At 43.7% G+C, this 22166-nt stretch overlaps 1 protein-coding gene across 5 annotated transcripts in view; it reads right to left on the bottom strand.

The window, feature by feature from the left end:
* The window catches only part of HABP4 (hyaluronan binding protein 4), a 36205-nt gene extending 14039 nt beyond the window's left edge, over positions 1 to 22166 (bottom strand). Inside the window, exons 1-3 of one of the 5 annotated variants that reach the window (XM_068237556.1) lie at positions 22078 to 22166; positions 2429 to 2671; positions 549 to 702 (exon numbers count right to left, since the gene is read on the bottom strand). In XM_068237556.1, the coding sequence (XP_068093657.1) occupies positions 549 to 702; positions 2429 to 2630 (356 nt within the window). In that variant the 5' untranslated portion in view covers positions 2631 to 2671; positions 22078 to 22166. The other 4 variants (XM_068237546.1, XM_068237565.1, XM_068237526.1 and 1 more) reach the window with 4 other exon arrangements.

Genomic DNA, 22166 nt, shown 5'->3' with positions numbered 1-22166 from the left:
CCTGTTCAATAATGTGGTAGGGTTGTAACACTTAAAGGGAACCTTAAGTCAGTTAAAAAAAAAAATGACATTTACTCACCTGGGGTTCCCCTAAGCCCCCTGCAGCTTCTGGACTCCCCGGCGGCAACTTCCGGTCTGGCCGTCACTGGCCGACAGGCTGGGAACGCGGCTGACTGGCCGCGTTCCCGGCCGCAATAGCGCCCTCTATAATGCTATTGCAGCCAGGAACAAGGCCAATCAGCCGCGTTCCCAGCCTGTCGGCCGGTGACTGCCAAACCGGAAGTCGCCGCCGGGGAGTCCAGAAGCATCGGAGGGACACGGCGAGGGCACCGTTCAGCTGCAGGGGGCTGAGGGAAGCCCCAGGTGAGTAAATGTCATTTTTTTTAACTGACTTAAGGTTCCTTTTAAGAACTTTGAGGTAGATGCTTTAAATCGAAAATATTGCTCTAAAGTGATGGATCATTTCAATGTGCTGCATAACATAATAAAGCCACCACCATTCAGAATGTTTTCTATACAAAGAAAAACTATACTAAAAGATGGCATACTCATCAACGCTGAATTCCACTGGAGGTTGTAGGAAATTTCCACGGAACTCTCTGAAAGTAATTCGCCGCTGGTTTCTGTCCTCTCTCCCTTCCTCACTGCTGCTTTCAAACAGAGGTTTCATAGTTGAACCTTGCTTTGGGGGAGGCTTGTAACCTAAAGAGGTGAACTTATTAAAAAACATTAAAGGTTGCAACAAAATTATACTACTATGTTAAAGCAGACCTAAACTCCGAACTTCTCTGCTCTAAAAGATAACCATTTTAAAGAGACTAACAAATTGTTTAGCCTTAGTTCTTCTATCCTATAAAGTTCCTATGCCTGTTCTAATGTGCTCTGGCTTACTGCAGCCTTTCCTAATTGCACTGTCTCTAATAAATCTTATCTCCTTTCCTCTGTCATGTCTGTCGGGCTAAGTCTTGAACGTGTGGAATGTGCAGGGCTGCTTGTGATTGGATAGAAGCGATGCACACCCTCTGCAGGCCCCCTGCAGGCTCTGTATGACTCACACACTCTGCTTATGTGAGCCTATCACAAGCTGGTTAGTTTGTAAACACTGCCTAAAACTGTTAATTGCAAGCCAGGATTGCAGCAGAGTGACAGAAACAGCACAGAGGGGCCCAGGAGAACATAATGAATAGAATGGTATGCTTTTTAGTGTAAGAATATTAGAGTACAGATTCTCTTTAAGGAAAACCTCTTTCTTACAGCTGATACAAATACTGCAATAAACCTGCGGTATGTCTACTGCCTGCTTTCAGGTAAGCAAACCTAGTTCACATCCTGTTTTTACCAATTAGCTTCTCTGCCGTGGCAGTCAGCTGACACAGGAGAGATCAAACTACACCAGTGATTATCCCCAGATGAAGGGGAATTAGAAAGGCTAAACTTTATAAATACATACAGGGTGCATTTCTTTATGTTTTCCTTCTGTTCAGTGCAAGAGTACAGGTCCACTTTAAATAGCAATTGCCATGTGTAAAGAACAGAAAGAAAAAACTCAAGTAGAGTTGTGTAGGCAATCTGTTGAACATGCATATTTCGGCTACACAGGAAACCAAAATGGCTGCAGACAAAATCAAATCCATAAAAAAATAAAAAAAAAAAATTACGGACCCATTTCCACTGGCAGTTGAACTGTGCGCTCAGCAAGCAAGTTACCAGACCGCATTGAGCAGATACAAGGCAGCAGCAAGCAGTTAGAGTTTGGAGAGGCTTAAAGGAAATGTTTTTGCTCAATGACATTCATTGAAGTATGCCAGAGCTAAAAATCTATGAACTATTGACCCTTTTTATCTCCTCCCAGCTCTCAGAAGCCATTTTCTGCTAGGAAAGGGTTTTATAGTTGGAATTTCTTATCAGTGAGGAGCACACTGTAGTCACTTCCTGACTGAGTCAGCCTCTTACATACCAGATATTCAACTCTTTCAGGCAGAGAAAAAAAAAAAAAAAAAAAAAGGAATACAGCATAGTCATTTGTGTGCTAGGCACTGTACATACCCATGACTATCTCATGTCATCTCGGGTTTCCTTTAACTTTAAATGCTCTGCTTGGCCGAGTAACTACATGGGTGTTTAGAGGACACATCTGTTCTTTTAGCCGGGAGCATTCTACACAGGCGCAGTACATCTGTGCTTACACAGAACGCTCCAGGCACAGTGAGCACAATCAGCGTGGCCGCGCGTTCGCACAGGTGCAGAAGATGCCGACCTGCCTAGGTCAGCATCCAGTACGAGGGGATACCGGGATGCTGGAAGCAGAGATGCTGCGAGGGGCTGAGGAAGCTCTAGGTAAATAGATCATGGGGTTTTGTTTTTCTTTTTTTACCTCGGACCTGTCCTTTAGGTCTGAAACACTATAATAAAACAAAAAGTATCATACTTGGTGGCCCAGTACTGGGTAAAGAAGCTTGAGTCCTTCTGTCCTGCTGAGATTCTTTACTCTTTTTCTTTTTAACTACTTTCTTCTCAATTTTCCTACTGCCCTCAGATGATGCTTGATAGAGTAAGTCAAAGGGGTCGGTTTCATTGTCAAAGTGGTTTCCAAAGCGGTTTGCCACCGCACAGCCAAACGTCTCCTGCATGGTGGCAGGAATAAGGCTACCTGATGAAGGCTTTGCACCTCCTGCACAAAAAACAAACTCCATGTGTTAGTTACAAGCAATATTTGAACAAATAAATTACAAGTCTCAGTTTATACAGTAGTGCTTAAAAATGTTGAAACCTCAGCATCCACATTTTAATTAAACAGTATTCAAAGAGATTAATGCTGGCTATTGCACTACCCAAACAATCTCGTAATATTTCAAATTACACAATGAAATAAAGTTACTAGTAGGAAAGATATCCCCAGAATATGAAACCGTGATCAACAATACACTGTTTTTCTGCATATCACAACTAATATTTGCAACACTTAAAGTAAACTTGAGATCACTGAATGCAAAGTTTCCTCTTCTGGGGCTTCCTCCAACCCCCTTCTGCCTGATCGCTCCCATGCCACCCTCCTCCCATTACCTTGTTGCTCTGCTATGGCTCCCGGTAACCTCAGGAGCCAGGTCTTACTGCGCATGCACAGCCAGGCCGCACACCCCCCCCTCCCGTCACAGGGAGCATGAGCGGCCAAGCAGCGACATCTAGCCGAAGTTACCAGGACCGCAGCAGAGGAACCAGGAGGCGGAGGACGGCGGCCAAAGGGGGCTGGTGGAAGCCCCAGGTATGTATAAAACTTTTGCATTCCAATCATCTCCGGTAAACTTAACCAGTTAAGGACCACAGGCTTACACCCCCCTAGTGACCAGGCTATTTTTTTTACAATTCATTCCACTGCAGCTTTAACAGCTTGCTGCAGGGTCATAACTCGGCACACAAATGAGCCTTGGCTCCTTTTCATGCCACCAACAGATTTCTGTTGGTTGCTGCTAAAAAAATGTTTTTGCCAATTTAAATGTTCTGTCTTTTTCTTCTAAACCCTCCCTCCAGAAAGCCAATCAGTGTGATCGCCTCTCATAGGCATCAGCCTATGAGAGGCGATCATCTTTTCAGCCACTCGAGAGGAAAGCACAGTGACCGAGCTGTCCCTGTACAGGGCTTTTGCAGTATGTTTTCCTGGTTTTAGGGTCTAAAAGGGTTGCAAAAAAAATAAAAATAAAAAATAAAAAAAAATTGCCCCACTTTTAGACCCTAAAAGCCACAAATCATACTGTCAGGTAGGTTAAATGGCAACTGTAGTGAGAGGTATATGGAGGCTGCCATATTTATTTCCTTTTAAGCAATACTAGTTACCTGGCAATCTTGCTGATCCTCTTCCTCAAATACTTTCAGCCATAGACCTTGAACAAGCATGCAGCAAATTAGGCATTTCTGGCGTTCGTCAGATCTGGCATTGTCAGATCTGACAAGATTAGCTGCATGCTTGTTCCTGTGTTATTCAGATACTACTGCAGCCAAATAGACCACCAGGGCTGCCAGGCAAGTGGTATTGCTTAAAAGGAAATAAATATGTCAGCCTCCATATACCACTCACTACAGTTGTCCTTTAATAAATGATTACAAATCTTTACACCCTTCTTCAAAAAGTACAGAAAATTAATGGACTCTGCCTTTGACCTCTGCCTTTAAAATGGTTCATGGTTTAGTTAACACGGTGCCCCTGAGCTGGCTGGCACTTGCACCGAAGTCTTAAAATGTGGAAAATCAATGTGCAGTTTACTGTCACACTCTGGTGCATTTCTTTCAATGCTGTATATCGCACAAGCAACGTATTCTTATGGGCCACTCAATTCAGCAATTTTGTTTGAATGTCTGCATGTATCCATTGCAAGAAGGGAAAAAAAATGGTTTGCAAAGTGTCAATTTGCTATTTCGGGATATCATTTTCTCACACAAAGTATGCACTCATCCTAATTTAATTTTTTTTTTTAATTATGTATTGGGCAATATATAAATTGTATAAAAATACAGTAGTTTATAGTTTAGTTACTGGGGTGTCACCATTGCCTCCACCACTTAACCACCTTAGCGAGTTAGCGGTATGGAGGAGCTCAGCTCGTCCATTACTGCCGCGGTGGATCTCTCAGCCCCTGGTGGGTTTTTTTTTTTTTTAAACACTCAGCTAGCACTTTGCTAGCTGTGTGTTTAATTCGATCGCTGCCAAGCCACCACTACGCGCCGTGAAAGAGCCCCCCCCCTACCCGCGGCCGAGTGCCGCAAAACAATAGAACTCCAGGGTGGTTAAGTGGCCCATACACTCAGCCGATTATCGGCCGATCGATCGAAAATCTATTGCCGATTCGATCAATTTGCAGCCGATATCGATCTGACTTGCTGGAAAATCTAGGTCGATCTGTTGAGATTGCTTATTTTGCATTGGACCTAATGGAAAGCTGATGGCAAACAAATGCCATCAGATCAAGTTTCAATAGATTTCATACTGAAACCTATTGGAAATCTGTTCCTAGTAAAAAATGTTCCTCAACACATCAGATAAATCAGAAATCTATCTGATCTATCTGCTGCTAATCTAACGAGTGTATGACCACCTTAAAGGGGAACTTCAGCCTAAACAAACATACTGTCATCACGTTACGTTATGTTAATTAGAATAGATAGGTAATATAATCTCTTACCAACCCTGTTTTAAAAGAACAGGCAAATGTTTGTGATTGAGAAATGGATGAAGAAGCTGGCAGGCACTCGGTAGATGCTGTATATGACAGTCAGGTGAACAAGCATCCAAGATTGACATTGCTGATCAGTCAACCAATGTACACGGTGACCACGTCACCGCGGGGAGGTCAGATCTAACCAGTTTTTTTTCCAGTACTGGTGGATCTAGCAGTTCGAATTGTATTGTGGGCGCCAAGGTGCTGGAACTTAACCTGGGGAGATTGTGCGAAAGAGAAGTGGGCGTCTTCTGGACGGTCACCACCTTGGAGAGGTATAGGGGAGAGCAACTAGTGGCTAGAGGATTCAGGAGATACCAGGAGCCATCTGAATATAAGCAAGATCCTCAATTTCTAGAGACCTGGAAACAGGAGTTTTTGGCACATTCAGCTCGCCTACAAGACATAGTTCTGAACAGGAGCAAAATTGAATTGGATTTGTTGACAACTGCCATAGCCGAGAATAAAGCAGAATATCGAAAGCTCGTCACAGAAGAACATTTTAAGAAGGCCATTGACAAAATCGATAAAAAATTGGCAACAGTGCAGGATAATATTAAGGCCCGAAAATTACATAAATTCCTCCGTGACAGGGAGGATTATAAGTTTGGACGTATTTTTTCATGGACTCAAGTGCCAGGCTCACAGCCCAAAGGAAAACCTAATATTCCAAGGAAACCTAGAGGTTACTGGACTACAGACTCTGAGTCAAGTGGGGAGGACACTCCCAAGACACATCCCAAACGACGCCCTAAAAAACATCCCCCAAATCCCACAGACGCCCCTTTAGGCGGCGCATCAGGCGGGGGAGAGGAAGAAGCAAAAGACAACAAAAAAGTCACTTGGGAGGACAAGCCGAGAGGAAAGGGAAAGAAAAGGAAGGCGACATACTAGCCGAAATGCCTTCCAACACAAAAACCAACTTGGTGAATTTAACCACAGTGGAATTACCGATAGGGGTAGAGGGACTTTTGAACAAGGGTCTGAACTTTTCTTTGACTCAACAGTTTGATTATGCTCGATTCAAAGTGGATCTTTACAAAGGGGTCAGAAAGCTGAATATCCAGCACCATTTTGGACATATGAGAAATGAAGAAACTCTTTCCTTGAGAAATCTCCAGCCAATGGAAAAATCTATCGTAGGCCCGCTGGGCTTCAGCCCAATGGGATCCCTGAACGACAAAGAACTTGGAGAGATCTCTGCCCTTAACGAACTCCTGGCAGATTCAGCTTTGGTTGAAGTACCATCGCATGACATCAGGAAGTTCAAGCCATGTAGATCTACTACACCTTTTCCAACAACAGCAGGCTCGTGTATTGACCTTTTCGAGAAACAAATCGACAATGAGATCAAAGCCCTTGTCTACCCCACAGAACCACCTAACCTAACTTCCACTGAGAGCAAGGCCCTCCATTGGCTTAAAAATCGCCCTGACCTCACAATTCGTAAGGCAGATAAAGGAGGGTCTGTTGTGGTACTTTCCACAGAAAGCTATAAAGCAGAAGCTTTACGACAGTTATCCGATACAACTACATACAGACCCCTAAGAGGAGACCCCACTGTGAGCTATCAAACTGCTTTGAGGTCGCTCCTTCGCAGGGGGGTAGATAATGGATGTCTTACTCCTGCTTTGGCTACTAACCTGTTACCTTCTTTTCCAGTGAAACCAGTGTGGTATTGTTTGCCCAAGATCCACAAGTCCGTGACCGATCCCCCGGGCCGACCCATTGTGTCGGGCATGGGATCGGTCACGGAGAGACTGTCCAGGTTTCTGGACCACACTCTCCGGCCACTCCTCACACACGTACCGTCACATCTCAGTGACACAATTGACGTTTTGGAGGGCCTTGGGTCCTCATCGTGGTGCCCAGGAGATCTGTTGGTGACCATAGATGTCACCAGTCTCTACAGCAGAATTCCACACCCTGACGGCCTAAGTGCCGTCAGGATGTATCTCGATAGAGAGAAAAAAGACAGCACCTTCAATGATTTTGTGTGTGAGTGCCTCGAGTTTGTCCTTACACACAATGCCTTCCTGTTTGGTGACGTTTGGTACCAGCAGATCTCGGGCACCGCAATGGGGACCCCAGTAGCTTGTACTTACGCCAACCTCTTTTTGGGTGCATGGGAGGAAATCTACGTCCATTCTGCCAACAACCCCTTTCGATCGGGCCTGAGAGTGTGGTCCAGATATGTGGACGACGTCTTGGCTTTCTGGTCGGGAGACGTTCTACTCCTGAAGTCTTTTTTGGAATACCTCAACCATAATGACGTGAACATGCAGTTCACCATGGAATGGTCAAGTGAAAGTATTCACTTTCTTGACCTTGAGCTGACCATCACACATGAGGGAGTCCTAACTAAAGGCTACCGTAAGCCCACAGCCTCTAACACTATCTTGCACTCAAGCAGCTATCATCCCAAACATGTCACCGAGTCCCTCCCCTATGGTCAATTTCTGCGATTGCGCAGAAATAACACAGAGCTACAAGACTTTGTGGAACAGGCAGGAGAACTTAAACAGCGGCTTTTGGCTCGAGGGTACAAGGAGAAAAACCTAGATCTTGCCATTAGCAAAGCCACCATGAGGGAGAGGTTTGATTTGGTAAAAAGAAAAAGAAAAACATCCATGAAATCTACTAATGCATCAGGAGTTTTCTCCTTTGACTATTCCCCCATGGCCAAACAAATCAAATGGGCCTTTAGCAAAAATTGGTCACTCTTGCTTGAGGACCCAGTATTAAAGGAGAACTTGCCACCCAAACCTCTAGTGGCTTTCAAAAGGGCACCCACTATAGGTGACGCCTTGGTGCACAGCGATTTTCGGACAAATTCACAGCGTACTTGGCTGAGCGGGTTCTCTTCTACAGGCAATTATCGATGCGGCTTTTGTAAAGCCTGCCACCTTATGAAAACTGGCAGATCTTTCCAATTAGGCCCAATTTTACATAACATTTCTTTTTTTGCTACCTGCAGAACGAGTTTTGTAGTTTATGCCCTATGGTGCCCCTGCCAACGTTTCTACATTGGCAAAACCACAAGAATGGCCAAGGAACGCATTTTAGAGCATGCACGCCTGCTGCCCAAAGGCAAAGGGTGCCCAAGGATAGTGGATCATATGGCAACTGCACATCAGAGTAACCCTGATTTGCTCTCCTTTGCAATTATTGATACCTGTACCACCCCTCGCAGAGGTGGTGACAGGAAGAAACTCCTGCTCAGACAAGAATCGTTTTGGATTCTGCGCACCAATGCGATGGGCGCTCTAGGCCTTAATGACTACATAGACCTTGCTTGTTTTCTCGAACCTTGAACTCACTACTCCTACTCTTGCCACTCTTTGTTGCCCCATAAGTTTCATCTTGGCAAAGTAAGTTTTCACTAGTTCTTTGTTTTTCATTATCATGTCATTTTTGGGCCCCTCTAAGAGTGAGGATTTAGTCCTCCCCTCTTGTTCGATAGCCCCCTCTTTTTTTAATATCCTAACAAATCCCAATATTCCACAATTTTAAATTAACTTTGATAATGTATGATTAAACTCATTACTAGTTGCCTTTTTGTTTGCCATTAGGCATGTTTGCCAATTGATGAACTGCCTTTTCTCTCTCCCTTAGGTGACCTCTGGGAGCCCTCTACTATTTTCTTGGCACACTCTCTTTCCATAAGTGTATCTTGTCACTCCTTTTCCGCTTCCTCACTTTTTCACTCATTCTCTCCCTCACTTTCACACTTTTCCTTTTCTTTCACGCGTCTTGATACACTGCTACTTTCCACCCTAGTTCACCTTTGATCCTGAGCTGCCTGCTAGCATAGCCCTTAGCCTACGGACTAATATAGCCCTGACATGAGAGGGTTCCTCCATGTCTTTCAGGCTGTTACATCGCGGCTTTCAGCCGTCTGAGTTACTGGCCCGATTCATTGGGCTGCTGTTCTGCGATTAGCGCTACTCCCCTCCCTTCTCCTCTTGTTCACAATGGGGGGGGGGGGGGGGGGGGGGCGGGGGGAGTCCCGCTCGCCATGGCAACATGACGTTTTCGTTTATACAGCATTTAACTTTTAGCTGCACGGAGAGGAGAGGCGTAGCCCTAGACGGCTGAGCTGCGCGTCATGAGTGACGCGCGCCTGCTGCCTTTGTGGTCTACCACGCCTACCTCCGGTCTCCCCTATGCAGTGCTTGCCCAGACCTATCATAGTGAAGTGGGTGGATACTTACAGCGGAACGGAAGTGCGCGCATGAAGCGCATTTAACGCCGCTCCTGTTCCAGTCATTTGTGCACTTACCTCAGAAGAAGCCAGGCGTTTTTGCCCTGCGAAACGGTCGTAAGGCCGTGCACCCTTTTGGCGCCCACACCTGCTACCCCCCACCATCCAGGTACAGTTTTTGAGCACCAGCAATGCAACTTTGCCCTTGTTTCACCATTTGTCAGCTATCAGCAATGTGTTGTTATGCTTTGATGGACATGTTTTTGCACTGCTCTATTCTCAGTATTAAACTATAGTGCCAGACTTTTTCCGCTTCCTCCCAAATGTTTGTGATTCATGGGGGCTGCCATCTTTGTCATGGGGGCAGCCATCTTTTTGGTTGTAAGGAGGTGACAAGGAGCAGGAGACACAGTTACAACTGTCCTGTGTCCTGATAACCTCTCCCAGCTGCACACGCTAGGCTTCAAATGTCAAATTCAAAATGTAAAAAAAAAAAAAAAATTCCACTAAAACAGCAGAACGAGAACAACAACATCAGAAATCCCATCATGCTTTGCACAGCATCAGGGGAAAAAAGCCCGGGCAGTTTTCTTCTGTGCAGCTAAAAATGAGGCTTGTATAAGAGAAACAAAGTTCTGATGCTGTGAAACTGTTAAAGAAACACCAAGCCTTTTCAGTGCTGCTGAGTCGATTTTTAGTCCGGAGGTTCACTTTAAAGGAGCACTACAGCGAACAACTAAAATGGGAAAAAATGTATGTTTGTACATATTTTACAGAGTAAAATGAGTCATAAATTACTTTTATCCCATGTTGCTGTCACTTACAGTAGGTAGTAGAAATCTGACAGAAGTGACATGTTTTGGACTAGTCCATCTCTTTATAGGGGATTCTCAGGGATATATTTATTTTCAAAAGCACTTAGTGAATGGCAGTTTCTCTTTCCAACTGCCAAAAAACTGTAGGGAGCAGGGAGGCTGGCCAGCATCATTGTTTAAATCCTTTTTAGGGAATATCTTTATAAAGAATAAAAGCCTTGCTGAGAATCCCCTATGAAGAGATGGACTAGTCCAAAACCTTTCACTTCTGTCAGATTTCTACTGCCTACTGTAAGTGACAGCATTATAGGAGAAAAGTAATTTATGGCTCATTTTACTCTGGATAAATGTGTACATTTTACAGTTTTTCGCTGTAGCTTCCCTTTAAGGCGATCACACCATTGTGACAGTGGGAATACCGTATATACTCGCAAGCAAGCCAAATTTTTGACCCCCAAAAAGTGGGTCAAAAGTTGGGGGGGGGTCAGCTTGCTTGCGAGTCTATGGCTCCCTCATCACAGCAGCGCGCCCCACGGTGGCTGCTGTGATGAGGGAGCCATAGACAGAGCAGTTCCCATAGTAACAGCGATACACATCGCCGCTACAGGAAGCCTCTCTCTACGGCTTCCTCCCTCATCACAGCAGCCGCCGTGGGGCGCGCTGCTGTGGATTACAAGCAGGACAGGGGAATAGAAGCGGCACCGAGATGAGATAATAGCAGCGGCAGCCGTGGGGGGGGGGGGGGGGGGGGGGAGCGGGAGTGCACTATACTAGCCATACTGGGGCACTATGCTAGCCATACTGGGGAAATATGCTAGCTATACTGGGCACCACCTACCCATACTGGCCACTATACTAGCTATACCAGGACACACTGGGGGGGGGGGGGGGAGAAATCACACGGACAGCATTTCCTACCCTCGGCTTATGAGGGTCAATCATTTTTTCCTGGTTTTTCAGGTAAAAGTTGGGGGGGTCAGCTTATATGCGGGTCGGCTTGCTAGTATATACGGTAGGTTTCTTATCAGCAACTTTATCTGTCTGGCTACTAATGTATTAGGAATATAGATCTTCACCTAGGGCACTGAGGAAGGGGCTTAAAGAGCAACTTTAACCCAGTATTAAACTTTCTCCCAGTTAGTAGCCAATATCTTTCCCACGAGAAATCTTCGCCTTTTGTATAATAGTTCACCAGGGACACCTATGACTGATACTGAGGTGAAACCCCTCCCACGGTGTGATGTTACAGCCATGGCAATTTCAAAGCAAAGACATTACAGGCAAAAGCCTGGAGACCATTTGCTTCCAGGTGCACTACTGCACTTGTTATACCTTAAAGGGGAACTGAAGAGAGAGGTATATGGAGGCTGTCATGTTTATTTCCTTTTAGACAATACCAGTTGCCTGGCAGCCCTGCTGATCCTCTGCCTCTAATACTATTAGCCATAGCCCCTGAACAAGCATGCAGCAGATCAGGTGTTTCAGTGGTTCAGACTTATAAGTCTGATCTGACAAGACTAGCTGCATGCTGGTTTCTGGTTTTAATCAGATACTACTGCAGAGAAATAGACCAGCAGGGCTGCCAGGCAACTGGTATTGATTAAAAGGAAATAAAAATGACAGCCTCCATATACCTCTCTCTTCAGTTCCCCTTTAAAGAGAACCAGAGACGAAGCACCCTCATGTATTTTAACTTATAAATCAGCGGGAACATGACAGTAAAAACCCAATCTGCTCTGTTTCATTGTTCTCTGTTTAATCTGACTTATCACCTCTGATAAGAATCCCCGACTGAGCATTCACTCTGGCTTTGCTACGGAATGATTATAACTGAGTCTTTCTTCTCTGGTGTCTTTTCAAGCCCAAGCCTGCCCCCTTGTGGCTCTGCTATAATGACTCAGCTATAATCATTCCTGGCAAAGCCAGACTGAATGCTCCGTCTGGGAATCTTATCACAGCTGATAGACACTTTTAGCAGTGAGGATCAAACGGAGAGCAGGGTAGGCGTTTTCTCTAATGTTCCCACTGATCTATATGGTAAAATACATGAGGGTGCTTCATCTCTGGTTCACTTTAAGGCCTCTATCACAGTGCAACGTTAAAGTCGCATGTTAGAAAATGTTTTAACGTGGACTAACGCACAGCAATATTAAGTCTGCGCAACATTCACAGTGCACACGTTGCGTTGTGTGTAACGCGTAGCAATATTTAGAAAGTGCTGTATGGTGTGCATTTTGCAATAAATCTGCTGCGGTGTGTTGCACATTGTCACGGAACAGCCGTGAGAAACGTGGGCGAATTGGAAGGACCATTACAGGAATCAGAAATTACATCCCTGGGTTTTTTTTTTTTTTTTCTATTTTTTTCTCTCTTTCCCTCCTTCCACCAAAAGGGCCCTAGCCATCTGCAGAGAGTCCCTGGCTTCAAGCTGTGCTGATGGCCCATCCATCAGGTATAGGTGACAAGCACCATGACAGAAGCAATCTAGAGTGGAAAAGCTCACACTCGGGCTCCTTCCCCAGCAGGGGAGCCGACATGTGGCTTGCTGCTGCCAGCTTCAAAAAGAACCTCACCTAGGGATGACCTGCTGTCAATCCCAGATGCAGATCATATTCCATAAACTGCTATATGTGTCATATTTTCTGTGTTGCCAGGCTGGCAGACCCTCCAAACTAACAGAGCATGTAGGGCCCTGTCTGGCGCTGGTTCTGAGAACATTTCAGAACATTCTGAGGTAAAGACTGTCAGTTAGGCAGTTCGAAAGTGCCCTGATGATACCACAGGGGTCCCACCCCTCATGTTTGGTATCAGGCTGCTGGGTAAATCGAGGCAGACCTGAAAATATTAGTAAATCTGCCCTGACCTGTACGGTTCTGAGATAGAGCCCATATGTGGTTAAGACATGATTTCTGGTCCCCAGGACAAGGGGAGGACTCATCTCATGTTCTAAGGGGGTGTGTGGCCCTGCCCTCACTCCCTCCTACTGGATCAGGGGCATAAGAATGGCAGAGGAGACAAACTCAGTGTCCTCCACCCTGAAACTTCTTGAACTCATCTGTGCCAGCTTGAGGATATGCTGGCATCCACCTGGTCTGAACTCTGAAACCAAGAACTTTACGATTCTTCCCACAAAAAGGACATCTTTCCAGGAACTAAGTATTTTTTTCTCCCTTCTTATATTTTTCATACTGGCTATTACTGTTTTAATAATTGTTGATTTTAATAATTGTCTGTATATATTAATTATTTATATTGCTTTCAATAAACCGACGCTATCGTCAGTTGTTCTAGCTACCAGAGCTGTGGAGTCGGAGTCGGGCAATTTTGGGTGCCTGGAGTCGGGAAAAAATGCACCGACTCAGACTCCTAATGAATTTGTAACTAATTAAAATAGAAAATATGATAAAATGTTCTATTTCTCAGATAATAGTCATTAAAAATAATGTATATATACACAGTAATAGCTGTGCTTAGTCCACAAAAATGAAATAAACCAATCAAAATTAGTTACTTGTGCTGCTTCAATAAAGCAGTCCCCGTATTTTTAAGGTCAGATATACATATCTGATTGTGACTGTATATATGATGTGTACACATGAATCTCTTCTATATACTAAACAACCAACTAGGGGGAATGCGTTACTGGATCTGATCATTTCGAATAGACCAGATAATGTATCAAATGTGCAGGTTCAAGAACATTTGGGAAATAGTGATCACAACATGATAACGTTTGATCTGGTGACTGATAGGCCACGGGGCAGCGGGACCACTAAAACTATGAATTTTAGAAAAGCAAAGTTCAATCAAATTAGGCAGGCACTAAGTTTGGTGAACTGGGATAATGTACTACAAGGGGAGGACACTGAAGGGAAATGGCAAGCTTTTAAACGTATTCTCAATCAATATTGTAGTATGTATATCCCATATGGAAACAAAATGTCTAGGAATAAAAAAAGGCCTCTATGGATGAATAGAAAGGTTAGAGATAAAATGAAGAGGAAAAAGAATGCCTATAAGGTCCTAAAACAGGAGGGGTCCGAGGCTGCACTCAGCAATTACAAGGAGTGCAATAAAAATTGTAAAAAAGAAATTAGGCTAGCAAAGATCGAAGCTGAAAATCAAATCGCTAGGGATATCAAATCTAACCCAAAAAAGTTTTACAAGTACATCAACTCTAAAAAAAGAAAGGTTGACTGTATAGGACTCCTAAAGGATGAAGGTGGAAACTCAATGGTGGATGACCAAGGTAAGGCAGAGTTATTAAATGCTTTCTTTGCTTCTGTCTTTACAAAGGAAACAGCACTGTTGCAAATTACAGAGGCGGAAGAGTCTCAATCTTCTAACTGTAATATTAAATACTTAACGCAGGAAGAAGTAAAGGCAAGACTAAATAAATTAAAAATAGACAAGGCACCTGGCCCGGATGGCATGCATCCTCGGGTCCTAAGGGAATTAAGTTCAGTTATAGATAAACCCCTTTATCTTATCTTTTGTGACTCTCTTGCAACTGGCAGAGTCCCAGTGGATTGGCGTACAGCCCACGTTTTCCCATTATTTAAGAAGGGCAAAAAATCAGATCCAGGAAATTATAGACCTGTAAGCTTAACATCAGTTGTATGCAAACTATTTGAGGGGTTACTAAGAGATACTATACATGACTTCATAGTAGAAAATAATCTTATTTCTCAGCATCAACATGGGTTTACTAAAGACAGGTCCTGTTTGACTAACATGCTCAGCTTTTATGAGGTAGTGAATGCTAATATGGATATTGGGAATGCTGTAGATGTGATATACTTAGACTTTGCTAAGGCCTTCGACACTGTTCCCCACAAAAGTCTGGTGCAAAAGATGAGGATGCAAGGACTGGGGAAGAGTCTGTGTGCTTGGATAGGGAACTGGCTAATGGACAGAAAACAAAGAGTTGTGGTCAATGGATCATACTCAAAATGGGAGACTGTTAGCAGTGGGGTCCCACAGGGGTCTGTACTGGGTCCAGTGCTCTTCAATTTATTTATTAATGACCTAGTGGATACAGTAGTGAGCAATGTTGCTATTTTTGCAGATGATACAAAATTGTGCAGAATCATCAACTCTAAGGAAGATAGTGTTATATTGCAACAGGATCTGGATAGGATGGCTATATGGGCACATACATGGCAGATGAAATTCAATGTTGACAAATGTAAAGTCATGCATTTTGGTCGTACCAATGGTCTAACACCATACAAAATAAATGGGATACAGTTGGGGACATCAAACTTGGAGAAGGACTTAGGAGTACTCATCGACAACAAGTTAAATAATCGTACTCAATGCCAAGCCGCTGCAGCTAAAGCTAACAAAATTTTGGGATGCATTAAAAGGGAAATAAAAACTCGAGATGCTAGCATAATATTGCCCCTGTTTAACTCTCTAGTAAGGCCACATCTGGAATATGGAATTCAGTTCTGGGCACCACATTACAAAAAAGATATTGCAGTTTTAGAGCAGGTGCAGAGACGAGCAACAAAATTGATACGTGGGATGGAAGGTCTCACTTACCAAGAAAGGTTAGATAAACTGGGTTTATTTAGTCTAGAGAAAAGACGCCTTAGAGGAGATCTAATTAACATGTATAAATACATCAGAGGGCAATATAATAGCTTGGCGGATGAGCTTTTTGTCCCTAGGCCTTCTCAAAGGACTAGAGGACATGATCTGCGCATGGAGGAAAAACGTTTTAGCCATTTATTTAGGAAAGGGTTCTTTACAGTAAGAGTGATTAAGATGTGGAATGCATTGCCACAGGAAGTCGTTATGGCAAACTCTATACCTGCATTTAAAGGGGGCTTAGATGCTTTCCTTGCGTTGAATGACATCCATGGCTACAATTACTAGGTAATGCCAATGATGTTGATCCAGGGATTTTATCTGATTGCCATCTGGAGTCGGGAAGGAATTTTTACCTTGTAAGGGTTTTTTCGCCTTCCTCTGGATCAACAGGGATATGTGAGGGAGCAGGCTGGAGTTGTACTTTGTACTGGTTGAACTCGATGGACGTATGTCTTTTTTCAACCAAAGTAACTATGTATGTAACTATGTAAGAATAAAGCCTGATGTGTAGCTGTGTCACTATTAGAGATGTCAACGAGATGGAAAGAATTCTGCATTGGTGCTGATTTATGCAAATGTATGCACTCCCTTTGCTGATGAAATCAAATAATTTGATATGTTAAAATTTGGTTTGGTGACTACAAATTAAAGGGTAACTGAGACGGATGAAAAGTAAAGTTTTATACATACCTGGGGCTTCCTCCAGCCCCCTTCAGGCTAATCAGTCCCTCGCTGTCCACCACCCGGATCTTCTGCTATGAGTCCTGGTAATTCAGCCAGTCAGTGCTGTCCGGCCGCATGCCGCTCCCACAGCCAGGAACATTCTGCACCTGCGCAATAGTGCTGCACAGGTGTAGTATGCTCCTGGCGGCGGAGTGTGTGCATGCGCACTACGCCCGACTGGCTCAAGTACCTGGACTCATAGCAGAAGATCCAGGTGGTGGAGGAGGAACACGAGGGACTGATTATCCTGAAGGCGGCTGGAGGAAGCCCCAGGTATGTATAAAACTTTAATTTCATCTGTCTCAGGTTTACTTTGTTACACAGTAGTACTATACTCTACATATGCACACCCCACAGAGCTGCAGGGAATCCACTGAGAATGCTGTGCACATTGAACACAGAGGTGTTGTCTGTTTACAATCTCCTCATTCCCCTGCAGAGTACCTGCACATCATTCTTACATGTACCCACACTTACATTGCCTAGGGCCTGATAGATGTTCTTTGTTCCGGTTTGTACCTTTTCCAAGTACTCTTACCAAGGACTAGTTTTAGTCTAAAGGGAATAAATATAGTAGTCTACATATCCTTCTCACTTCAGTCATTATGTAAAATTCCTAAGCGTTGGCAATTAAGAGACGAATTTCATGTTACATACTTTTAATCAACAAAATTGTAATATGCAAATTAGAGGAGTCGGAGTCAAGGAGTCGGAGGATTTTTGGACCGACTCCACAGCCCTGCTAGCTACCCTACTATTTAGCAGGCACACAACTGAACCAGACCTCTAAAGAGACGATACTATTGTTTGTTGTTGGCTAGACAGAATACAGCGTGTTTTAACCGTTTTTTTTTTATTCGCAGGACCAGTCAGTCAGTAAATCGGGTCCACTGGCCCATACCAATGGTGGTGGCAGACACCCTGGAATCGTGTGTAGGTTATAATTACCCATATCTCACAGGCTCCCTTCTGGTTTGTCTGCGGTTTGTCCCAACGGTTCCTGCGCATTGACTGCGACCAGAGTTCGCACGATCCGTGCACTGGCACCGTTTGGAAGGCCATTTGCGGTCTGACCACCAGGGCTCATGTGACACATGCGCAGTAATGTTTTTTTTTTTTTAATGTAACGCATGCGCCGTTTGTTCAACTGTGCACCAAACGCCGGGCTAGAGAATGTACTATAACGTCCAAGTTATAGTCTTTCAATGTGTTGCATTAGGGGCACGTTCTGAGACCTTAACGTTGCATCAAACCCCAAGTCCCACTGTGAAAGAGGCATAAAGGACAAATGAAAAAGAAGAATATGAGGACTTTTGTTTAACCAGTTCACCCCCAAGGGTTTTTACTCTAACGGACCAGAGCAATTTTCACTTGTCAGTGCTCCTCCCTTTTATTCCCTAATAACTTTATTACTACTTATCACAAGAAAATGATCTATACCTCTTTTTTTCACCACCAATTAGGCTTTCTGTGGGTAGTACATTTTGCTAAGAATTTTTTTATTCTAAATGCATTTTAATGAGAAAAAAACAAAAAAATAGAAAAAAAATCATTATTTCTCAGTTTTCAGCCATTATAGTTTTAAAATTAAACATTCTCCTGTGGATAAAACAAACACATTGTATTTGCCCAGTTGTCCCGATTATTAAACCATTTAAATTATGTCCCTATCACAATGTATGGCGACAGTATATTTTGAAATATAGGTGTTATTTTTCTGTTCTGTTTTTTTTTTTATTCTGGCCATAATTACCAGCCCCAATGTAATAAATTAAAATTAATTTTCCCCCATAAAATATAGATTAAAAAAAGCTGAGTCCCTAAGGCAAGTATTTATTTTTTTTAAGCTGATTTTTTTTTTTTTTTTTTTACAAGTGTTTTCTTTTGGAGGGGGAGTGTTGGAAGTGGAATTTTATTAATTTTATTACTCATGTGTATGTACTTGTAAATGTATGTATTTTGTACTGTCATATACTTTTTGGCCACAAGATGGCGCTAGTGAACACTCGTTATAGTAAGTGTTCACTTTTTTTTTTTTTTTTTTTTACACTTTATTTAATTGTTACATTTCCTGTTTTTGTGAATGGACTGTTCGCGGTCACGTCCATTCACTCCAGGCACTGCGATTGGGTAGAGGACCGTTTGGTCCTCTTCCCCAATCCCTCAGCACGGGATCCTGACGGAAACGGCGGCCGTAGGTGCGCGCACACGGCGGTAGCAGCGGCGGGAACGCGCGACTTATTAATACGTCAGGTTGCCGCTAATAGGGTAAAGCATGACGTATTAATGCGTTAGGATGCCACTAAATGGTTAAAAAAAAAAAAAGTTGCCTGACCATTCGCCTAATTTTTTGGATGCAGTAGTGTAGTAGGCAGCATGCAGCTAATCTGGTCAGATCTGACAATGGAATAAATTCACCACTTCTCATAAATGACTTATTTTTCACCTAATAAAAATAACCTTTCAGCACATTTACAAGAAAAATCACTCGGCTACATTCCCAGTGGGACGTTGAAGAGCTGCGTTATAAAGTCTTATAACACAGCTTTCCGCACTGCAATTACAATCCTATGCTACCCTATGCGCATAGTTAGCTTTGCATTATAACAGTTAACGTTCTGGTAACGTTATGGTTACCGCCGAAGTGCGTTACCTCTAAACGCACTCGTTACCAGGTACTGTAAAGCATACTTTTGACTATATGCTTTCCGGTACCTACTGTATGCGATGGTAATGCAGCGTTAATGTGCGTTACCACCTTTATTTTGTGTTGTGCTGTAATGCTGCGTTGTGGCTTTACATCGCATTACAACGCAACACTGAATGTAGCCTAAACGTAGGTTGTTCCTGATTAACTTCATTTCAATACTGTACTACTTCTATTAGCTTTTTTTTTTTCCTCTCTCCTCTTTGTGATCCTAAAAATGTAATAGAGAAGGTGAAAACGAAAAATGAAATTTGAAAAAGCTTTGTGAATTAAGCCCAATGTCAGAAACCCCTGGTCTTCATGCTTGTTCTGGGTCTATTTATGCATTTATATTGCGCCAACATATTACGCAGCGCTGTACAGAGTATATTGTCTTGTCACCAACTGTCCAGAGGAGCTAACAATCGAATCCCTACTAAGTCTGACTAAAAGTACTAGCGGCACAGGATCAGTAGGGTAACCAGGCAAACAAGTACTGCATTGCTTAAAAGTAAATATCGCAGCCTCCATATACCTCTCGCTTGGGTTGTCCTTTAAATTTGCAGCGGCAGCCCATGTCCCTGTTCACCTCTCCCTGGCAACAAGTGCCAAGAGTTAAACACCCTCCCTCCAGCTGGAGCCACAAACCTAATGCATTCCATGCAATTTTAAGCTGCATATATTTGCATAAGATTAGCATTAACAATTTGCATCAACTCCATGTCATTGAACAGCCTTAACAATTAGCCCTCACTAGAGATGGTCAATGAGATAGTTACAAGATGAAGCAAAGTTATTACAAATTCTGAATGCAAATGTAGGCCGTCTGAAAAATGGACAAATTGAAATTCTATCAGAAGAATCATTTGGCCTATTTTCAAGCTGCATAAATCTGCACATAGCATTTCCATAGTTCTGCCTCAGCTCAGAACAATTTGTATTTCATTGACCACGTCCTAGCGCTGACTTACAAAGAAAAAAAAAATTTATACGATTTCTGGATATCAAAAAGCAGAGCACACCAGGTGAGTGTGGAGAACTCTGTGGAGCGGTTCAGACAGACTGCTTCCTGAGTTTGCCTCAATCAGTGAATGCACTGCCATCAACTATCCTGGGAGCACCAAGCTCTACATCAGGGGTCTCAAACTCAATTTACCTGGGGGCCGCAGGAGGCAAAGTAAGGCTGAAGCTGGGCCGCAAAAAGGGATTTCACAAAAAAAGTCCTCAAATGTCATTATTAACAGTTTTAATAATTTCTTCTGAACATGAAGTGTCCTTCCTTATAGTTCGCTTCAGTGCTCCCATTACAAGTAATCCGCAGTTTCCCTGCCGCAAAACGAGGGCTGCAGAGCCCCCAAATCGCCCGGGGAGCAATCCGCCGGCATCTCCTGACGTCAATCGCGGCAGATCGCTGCCTCTGCCCGCCCCTCTCACTCTTCCTTCACAGAGAGGGGCGGGGAGAAGCAGCGATCCACGTGGCAATTGACGTCCAGAGGGGCAGAGCTACAGCTGGAAGCTCTGCCCCTCAGCGCAGTTGTGGATGTTTGCCCGGGGGATTTGGGGGCTCTGCAGCCCTCGTTTAGCGGCAGGGATGCGGCGGATTACTTGGGAGCACTGAAGCGAACTATAAGGTAAAATAGTTCGCATCCGTGTCTCTTTTGCCGGCGTGGGCCACAAAATATTGTACCGAGGGCCGCAAATGGCCCGCAGGCCGAGAGTTTGAGACCCCTGCTCTACATGAATGCATTCTATTAAACATACAAACTTGAATACAACCCAGAATTTTGCAACCAATCTCAATTTCATCAACCATGCACACTGTTGAGTGCTAGTTTTGTACAAATCGTTTGTAATAACTAAAGGTGGTAAATGAGATGCAAATAATTCCAAGTTGATGCAGGGAAGGGCCCCTTTTCCACTGCACCGCAAAATGCTACCGATTTTTAAACTAAAATATGGTAGGTATTTTCCACTATCGCAATTGGATTTTGCCCAAAACATGATCACATTCAGGAGCAATTTTTTAAAGCGATTTTGCAATGCATATGCAAAATCATGAGAACATAAAACCCCCCCCAAAAAAAATTAGTGAAACACAATCGCTGGCGTTTAGTGATTGCTAGTGGAAAAGGGGCCTTGCGCAGATTTTGTGTGAGCATGTATGCAGCTTAAAGAAAAAGTTGGATTCCACCATGGCAGGATTTTATTAGTCCACCTCAAGCTGCATAACTTTACATATACAATTTGCATAACGCCATCAACTTAGAAGTATTTGCATCACATTTCCTTTCCCTAGTAACAGTTGATTTATGTATGGTTACTTTGAATAAACTCTGCACTTTAACGTTGTTAAGTAAAGTTCTGCTCATGTGGCTTGATTTTAGGGATCGTTATGGGGGGGGGGGGGGGGGGGATGATGGCTACATTGATCATGTGATTAAATTCATAAGTTTTCCCCTTACAGGTCCCCATTTGTTCTGGCCCCTTTATTTTTCCTAAAAGTAATTAAGAAAAATGGATGCCATGGGGCCCCTGCAGTTACTTGAACCACAACAGGTGTGACTGAACTACCGGGGCTAAACACTTGGAGAACACAGACTTCAGAAGAGCATCCAAAGTACTGCTGCTATGTGCAATTTGCTTGACCAACCCAAAAGTAGGAGAATCTGCGCAACCATCGCACACTGCACCTGGTGTACCGCTCACCGATACAGGGAGAATCCGAACCCCCCAGGAATGTATCCAGCATCCACCCCCAAAACTAAACACCTGCGTCACCTGCTGTACCAGAAGCAGCCCTCTCCCATAGTATAGAAGCAGCGAACGGAAATGATTACATACAGACAGCAGCCTCCAACAGGGCGCGCACTCAACGACTCATTTCCAACCTGAAAACAACGAACCCAGACGCGCTCTAGCGGCTCCTTTAC

This window comes from Hyperolius riggenbachi, chromosome 1 (genome assembly GCF_040937935.1).
Source record: "Hyperolius riggenbachi isolate aHypRig1 chromosome 1, aHypRig1.pri, whole genome shotgun sequence".
In the NCBI taxonomy this organism is placed as follows: Eukaryota; Metazoa; Chordata; class Amphibia; order Anura; family Hyperoliidae; genus Hyperolius; species Hyperolius riggenbachi.
This window is presented reverse-complemented; position numbering and strand designations above follow the sequence as displayed.